At 44.5% G+C, this 7478-nt stretch overlaps 1 protein-coding gene across 1 annotated transcript; it reads right to left on the minus strand.

The window, feature by feature from the left end:
- Positions 1-2369: 2369 nt before the first annotated feature.
- Positions 2370-6996, minus strand: LOC137365668 (histone H2A-like). The gene is made up of 2 exons (XM_068028037.1): positions 6631-6996; positions 2370-2378 (listed from the first exon to the last, which is right to left on the minus strand). The coding sequence occupies exons 1-2, from the start codon at positions 6994-6996 to the stop codon at positions 2370-2372; spliced, it is 375 nt and encodes a 124-aa protein (XP_067884138.1).
- Positions 6997-7478: the final 482 nt, after the last annotated feature.

The following is a 7478-nucleotide window of genomic DNA, read 5'->3' on the forward strand; positions in this document are numbered from 1 at the left end:
ACAGCTGAAAGATGGCAACGTATGAGAGGGTTTGAGCACCATTCAGTTCCTATATGGAAAGAATGGGCATGTTTTTAGAGTTAAGAATATTTTGGGACTGGAAGGTGAGGAGGTCAAGACTCAGAATAAGGCAATTCCTGAGCAAAAGAAAACAATTTTGCTTGTGGAAATTGCCTGGAAGTGTATGGCATGCTGACAAAGCTTCCTGCTCTGAACAAAGCAAAATATGTGCCAGTCAAAACAATATCACCAAGTTGGAGGAACATTTCAATCCTAAGCCACGAGAGATAGCAGAATGCTACAAATTTGGAACCAGAAATCCGAAAAGTAGTGAAGCAGTTGGTGAGTATATTGTGGCACTGAAGAATTTTTATTACATTGCAACTTTGGCACATTCTTGGACCATGCATTATGAGACATATTTGTGTGTGGATTTGGTGAACAAAAGAATCCAATCGAAGTTACTAAACACACAAAATCTTACATTTGAGATTGTGTGTAAGATTGCTGTTTCCATGGAGATGGCATCAAAGAATGTTAGGGAATTTTGTCCTATGCAGGTAACTATTACAGGCTTCTGTCCACTGTTAAAGTGCTTCAGCCAAGTCTAAAGTGGACAGACATAGCCAGAAGAGTGCCAATGATAGCAATTTAGTGTCGTTATCACCATAAGGGCAACCACACAGCCCAATCATGTCAGTACAGAAATGCCAAATGTTTTAATTGTCAAGCAGAGGCCAAAGAAGGAAAGGGAACTAATTCCAGTGGTAATGGAAAACAGTGATGTTATAAGGGTGGAGTTCACAATCTTGAAGTGAATCCAGAGTGCCTAACCAAAGAGGAGCAAGGGCTGTACAGCATTTATGCCACTAGCAATCACTCAAATGATGGAGACTTTTGTATAATGTTGTTGGTAAATAAACAGTACATTGCTACGACCATGGATTGCTCCATCATGAGTATAGAAATGTATGGGAGCAAAGTCAGTGATGTCCGTCAAACTGAGAGCACCAGTCAATTGAAAACCTACTCTGGTGAGGTGTGAGAAATGTGTGGGCAAATGGAGTGCAATATCCAACATAAGGGCAGGCCCCTCAAGTTACCCATTGTTTAAAAAATTAGGTCAGTGGAAGTAGGCATCACTGGCAAGGCCAGCATTTATTGCCCATTCCTAATTGCCCTTGACAACTGAATGGCTTGCTAGGTCATTTCAGAGGACAGGTGAGAGTAAACCAAATTGTTGTGGGCCAGCATCACATACAGGCCAGACCAGGTAAGCACAGCAGATTGCCTTCTGTAAAGGGTATGAGTGAACCAGATGGGTTTTAATGAAAATCAATCATAATTGCATGGCACCACTACTCAAATTTTATATTATTCATTAATGAATTGAATCTGAATTCCACCAGCTGCCATGGTGGGATTTAAACTCATATCCCCAGGGCATTAGTCTGAGTCGTGAGATTATTAGTTCAGTGACATTACTGCTATGCCAGCCTCTCCCCTACAAGGTAGTGAGATATGTCAACAAACCAATAATAATGGGGAAAGACTGGCTTTGAAAGCTGAAGTAAGACTGGAAGCATGTTTTTTCAAGTTGAAACAACCAAGGAGCTTGATCAGGCATTGAATTGTTACAGGAACACTTTCGAGGACGGCTATGAAGGCATAATCAGTGTGAAAGCTCACATCTGAATCAGGCCTGATACCAAACCAGTATATTGCAAAGTTTGGCTGCTTCCTTATGCTTCCAAAACCCAGGTTGAAGAGGAGCAAAGTAATCTGGAGAGATATGGTGTGCTGGTGAAAACTGATCATTGTGATTGGGCAAACCCAATTGTCATTGTGCCCAAGTCAGACAAAAACATCAGTCTATGTGGGGACGACAATGTCACAATGAACCAGGCAGTGGATTATGAGAAGTATCCACTACTGATCTCGAGATTTGTATGCGGAATTAGCAGGATCCAAGCTATTCACAAAGTTGGATTTATTCCATGCTTATGCACAGCTCAATGTGAATCAAGTGAATCTGCAGTATCTCACAATAAACACACACATGGGGTTATACTCCTACATAAAGCTGCCGTACGGTGTGAAGCCTTCTCCAAACTTCTTCCAAGTTACAATGGGTAAGATTTTACAAGGAGTGCTACATTGCTTGTGCAATCAGGATGATGTGTTGATCATGACTGTAACAAATGAAGAGAATTTTCAAGTGTTGGATGAAGTGTTAAAAAGGCTCAATGATCACAATGTGTCACTTGAAAAAGAACAAGTGTGCCTTTGTACAATCTGAGGTGGTGCACCTTGGCCTGATAATCAATGAAAAGTACTACAGCCAGTGAAAGAGAAGATAGAGGCTATGGTCAAAGCCCCTAAGACAAAAAGATGTGTCTGAGCTTAGATCTTTTCTACGCATGGTCCAATACTACTTGCAATTTCTGCCTGAGCATGCAATGGTGTTAGCTCCACGACATGAGTTGTTGAAGAAAGATGTGAAATGGAAATGGTCTAAAGCACAACAAGGCCACATAGTTGACCAAAAGGTCACGGAGCAAAGGCAAACAATATGTTAATGGTGTGTTGAAAGACAAAGCATTAGTACAGATTAGGTGTGAATACACTGAATATTGAACAGCAGCATGTGCAAACCTGAAAACAATCCTGAAAAAAACAGTGGGTAAGCAAACTGAACATACAGAATGAATCACACAATCACATTTAGTTTCATAGACTGACACTGAAATAATCTCACACTCAGACACAGTACCACAGACAGATAGATGTAGAATTAAACTCGCTGTCACATAATGTACCAGAAAGTGTGTCAAAATTAATCTCATACAGTACAAAAGATGGATTGAATTAGTCTCACACTCAATTTAATAGGTTTTAAGCAAGTGAAGCGGGGGTGGGGGGAGTTGGGGAAGAGAACAAAAGGGAAGGTGTGTAATAGGACAGAGGGCAGGAGAGATTAACTGACAAGGAGGTCATGGGGCAAAGGCAAAGGGAGTGTGCTAATGGTGTAGTGAAAGACAAAATATTAGTGCTGAGACAGTGTTAATGACAGAATAATCAATAGTTTTGTCCAAAAGCACATACTTGAGAAACCAAGTATAAGGCAGGCACATCGTTAAACAAAAAGATAAAATAAAATAATAAAAAGGGTGGAGAGCCCTGTCAACCACAGTGAGGGGGAAATCGGAAACGAATTTGATGTAATTTTCCAGTTCGGAGCGGGAGCAGGAAATGACACTGATCCAGTCATCATTGTACCGGAAAAAGAGTTGGGGGTGGGGTCCTGAGTAGGACTGGAAAAAAGAATGTTTGACATACCCCACAAAAAGACAGGCATAACCATTTACAGAGATAGGGCACAAAGAATCATCATGGAAAGAGGCTTGAGCTTCAAATCCAAAGCTGAAGTGACAGGATCAGAGGAACAGCTGTTTGTTCTGCAGTGTGGACTTCGGTCTGAGCTGTAAACAAGCAGTTCCACAACAAAGGAAGAGAACTCAAAAATTAGAGTTCTGCCTTTCAGGAATATTGCCGGGAAGCACTTTTTCACACAAAGGGTAGCGGGAACCTGGAATTCTCTCCGAAAAATCAGGTAAACCTGAGGGTCAATTGACAATTTCCAACCTGAGATTGAGAGATGTTTATCCAGTGACGGTCTGAGGGTTTATGAAATCACAGCAGGTAGCTGGAGTTAAGATACAGGTGAGCCAGGATCTAATTGAAAGGTGCAGTAGGCTCGAGGGGCTGAATGGCCTACCCCCATTTCTATGTTCCGATGGCTGCAACAGGGCAGAAACAGCTGCGAACATATGTTGCATTTCACATTTAACAGCAAAAATACCAGCAGTCAGGAGCTGAAAAGGGAAAGATGACCCCTCGATGAACGGAGAATAAGTACAGAATGGCCTCCTTCAGAACTGGTGATTTTATCAGGATAAGATGCCGAACATTAGAAATTAATCCAACGGGAATCGCCATCCTCCGCCTCCAGGAATTGGACAATATAATGCTGGGATGTGGGAGTTTGGTTTGGGCAGGGGGTCGGCTGTGACACCACGAACACTCCCTCTCCACCTCCTCACTCCATCACCCCACCCCCTTCCCCTCTCCATGGGCCCCCGGCATCATCCGATCCACAGATTACTTCCAGCAGACATTGCTGGGGAGTGACCGGAGTCCTGGTTCTCTGACTCCATTTTCCCTGTCCCACCCATGGCCACTGAGGCGCCTCTCCCCCCATCCACCCTGAGAGCAACTAACCCACCTTGTCCATAAGTTTAAACTGGAAAAGTGTCTCGTAAAGAGTAGGAGCAGAGGGGAGGCTGTAACCCATCAAAGAGGATTGTGTTCCTGAATCCCCAACTCTTTTTGCCATGTTTCCATTCAATGTCCACACTCTCTCCTTGGTCTGTCCCTGGAGACCTGTCATGTCACGATTCTCTCCAGGGAATTTCTAAAGATATTTTCCCCATCCCTCCAGGATTGGCCTGGAGTCCCCAGCACTCCCTCCATTGCAGTACTTTCTGAAATACTACCCGTGCCATGTAATAGTCAAGAGAGACAGTGGGGAACTAGGCAGATCAACAGGATGTCTGGCAGATTCAGTGTGAGACGGTAACACTGCCGGGTAAAGGCCGCTTTCCAACTTCAATCTTAACACAGGAGATTCCCCAAACGGCTGAAATAAGGTGTTTGTAAACTGCTGGAAGAGGATGTGTGTGGAAATGGTGACGTTACTGAGTAGGTTATTTGTTATAGAATGGACTGTGTTTAGGTGGGAATATTACTGAGTGTTAATTGTAGCGGAACCGTATTTAAAAGCTCCGGCTTTCTGGAAAGCCTTGACTATGAAGGCCGAGTCTGGAAGGGTTTGTGTGGAGAGCTGGGTTTCGGTTCCACTGTTAATAAAGGGTTTGAAATTGGCGAACCAGAGGAAACTGGAGGTGGAGCTGAAAGATGAGGGGCCGTTCTCTCTCTGTCTGTCACTCTGGGTGTCTCCTCCCCATCTGCTCTCTGTTCAATCTTCACTCTGTCTCCTCCCCTTCCTGCTCTCTCTCTGCCATTCTCAGGCAGGTCCGGGCGGTCTGTGTAAAGTAGAGCCTGCAAGAGTCTGCTTCTTATATAGTGCAGTGATCTGAGTGAAGAATCATCATGTCTGGCAGAGGTAAAGGAGGCAAAGGACTGGGCAAAGGCGGAGCAAAGCGGCACCGCAAAGTGCTTCGTGATAATATCCAGGGCATCACCAAACCAGCAATCCGCCACCTGGCTCACCGTGGCGGGGTCAAGCGGATCTCGGGTTTGATCTTTGAGGAGACTCGCGGGGTGTTGAAGGTTTTCCTGGAGAATGTGATCAGGGATGCGGTCACCTACACTGAGCACGCCAAGCGCAAGACGGTCACTGCCATGGATGTGGTGTACGCTCTGAAACGGCAGGGCCGCACTCTCTACGGAATCGGCGGTTGAACAATTTGACCCTTTCCAGCAAACACAAAACAAAGGCTCTTCTCAGAGCCACCCACCGCCTCACAGTGACCGAGAAATGGGAGCTGGGATAGGCTGTTTAGAACAGTTCAATCAATCTGAAATATTTCAGATTTCCAGCATTCGCAGTATTTTACTTTTAATTCTTTGTTCAATCAATCTGCTGTGTTCGGGATGAAAAAAAATGGAATCCCCGAATTTGACATTTCATTTGTAGCAAGGATGTGCAGTGGATTTGATTTTCTAAACGGGCTGTGTTAACAGTGCCCGAGGCTCTACACTTAGTTATTTCCCCAGTCGACACATGCCCTCAGTGAAAAGCCACATCACTCCTCCAGAATCACTCATTGTTTTCATAGAATTTCAAAATGATTTCGCTGCAATGAGGGAATCCGGGAGTTTTGCAGCAGCCGTTGAATCGGTCACTGGAACCAGACCCACTTGTGATGTTATTTCTCCCGAGACGGTGTTTCCTGCACTGAAACTGACAGGGTTTGTGAAACTGATCAGTTTCAGCTCAATCATTCAGGGACCTGGAATTCCCACAGTTTGAGCCCGCGCGATCCAGAGCCCACTTCTGATTGGTCACCCACGTCTCATTCACATGTCTTAACCAATCGCAGAGCCTCGAATTAGAAAATACAGCAAATCACTGGCTTAAATTGGCAGAAAGTTTGAATTCGAAAAAGCCGTCAATTTCAGTGTCGGAAAGAAGCGAATTAATGGCGTTAGTTTAAAGCTGTTCTTAAAATCGGGCCAGGACTTTGTGCTGATAAAAGCGGAATAAAAAAAGCTTTTGATGGATTATATATATTACGAAGTTTTAATCTGTAATTTTTTTGTCTACTTATCTGTACATGGCGGGAAGACTCTATTCAGCAATCTGTAACGGGACAAATAACTCACTCAGTGTGGAATTAATAAATTAGACAGGTTTTGGGGTGACAGTGAGAAATCACTGAAACAGATGCTTAAACATTTGAAATAGTTCTCATTCGGTCCTGTTACTGGCATTTTGGAAGCAGACAGTAACCAGCCCTTTCACAGAGACTGTGGGTGGCTCTGAAAAGAGCCTTTGGTTTATTTGATGACATTTCGGCCGCTTTACTTTTTCTGGGAGCTCTGAGCGCTGGTTTTCTTGGGCAGCAGCACGGCCTGGATATTAGGCAGCACCCCGCCCTGAGCAATAGTCACTCCCCTCAGCAACTTGTTGAGCTCCTCATCGTTGCGGACGGCCAGCTGCAGGTGTCTGGGGATGATGCGGCTCTTCTTGTTGTCCCGGGCCGCGTTCCCGGCCAGCTCGAGGATTTCAGCAGTCAGATACTCGAGCACAGCAGCCAAATAGACCGGGGATCCGGCACCCACACGCTCAGCATAGTTGCCCTTTCTCAAGAGCCTGTGAACACGGCCCACCGGGAACTGCAGTCCGGCCCGGGAAGACCGAGACTTGGCCTTGGCCCGAGCTTTGCCGCCGGTCTTTCCTCTTCCAGACATTTCCACAATCTCGCAAATACTTTCACAAAGAATGGATAACTTCCGCCGCATTCACTTTACTTATTGCCTGAAAACTCTCCCCATTGGCCGGTACTTAATTCACCTCATTTGCCTATATTCTTCACCAATCAGGTCACTGACAACAGAGGTGGGCGGGGTTTACCGCCAAAACATCAGAAGCAGAAAATTTGTCAATTTCAAAAAGACCGCCAATTTCATTGTCAGAAAGGAGCAGATTAAAATAAATGTCATCCTGAGTCAAATATTTAAAATCCTTTGTCTTTATTTTGTTCTATTCAACTTTTTCCGTCACGAATTAAGACGCGGGTTTAAAATGTTATTTAAATTGTGGATCTTTCTGCAATCACTTTCAAACTGTCCCGGGAGGTACTAAATCCCTGTTCACAGCATTTCCCTGAAGGGAAACATTCAGTTTATCTTCAATCAGAGCCCAGTGTCCTTCTCTGAAAAGAGGAAGCAGG

The sequence above is a fragment of the Heterodontus francisci genome, unplaced genomic scaffold, assembly GCF_036365525.1.
Source record: "Heterodontus francisci isolate sHetFra1 unplaced genomic scaffold, sHetFra1.hap1 HAP1_SCAFFOLD_51_1, whole genome shotgun sequence".
Taxonomy (NCBI): Eukaryota; Metazoa; Chordata; class Chondrichthyes; order Heterodontiformes; family Heterodontidae; genus Heterodontus; species Heterodontus francisci.

Bases quoted from the DNA above. Each gene is read 5' to 3' on its own strand.
- LOC137365668 (XM_068028037.1), bottom strand. From the start codon at position 6,996: ATGTCTGGAAGAGGAAAGACCGGCGGCAAAGCTCGGGCCAAGGCCAAG.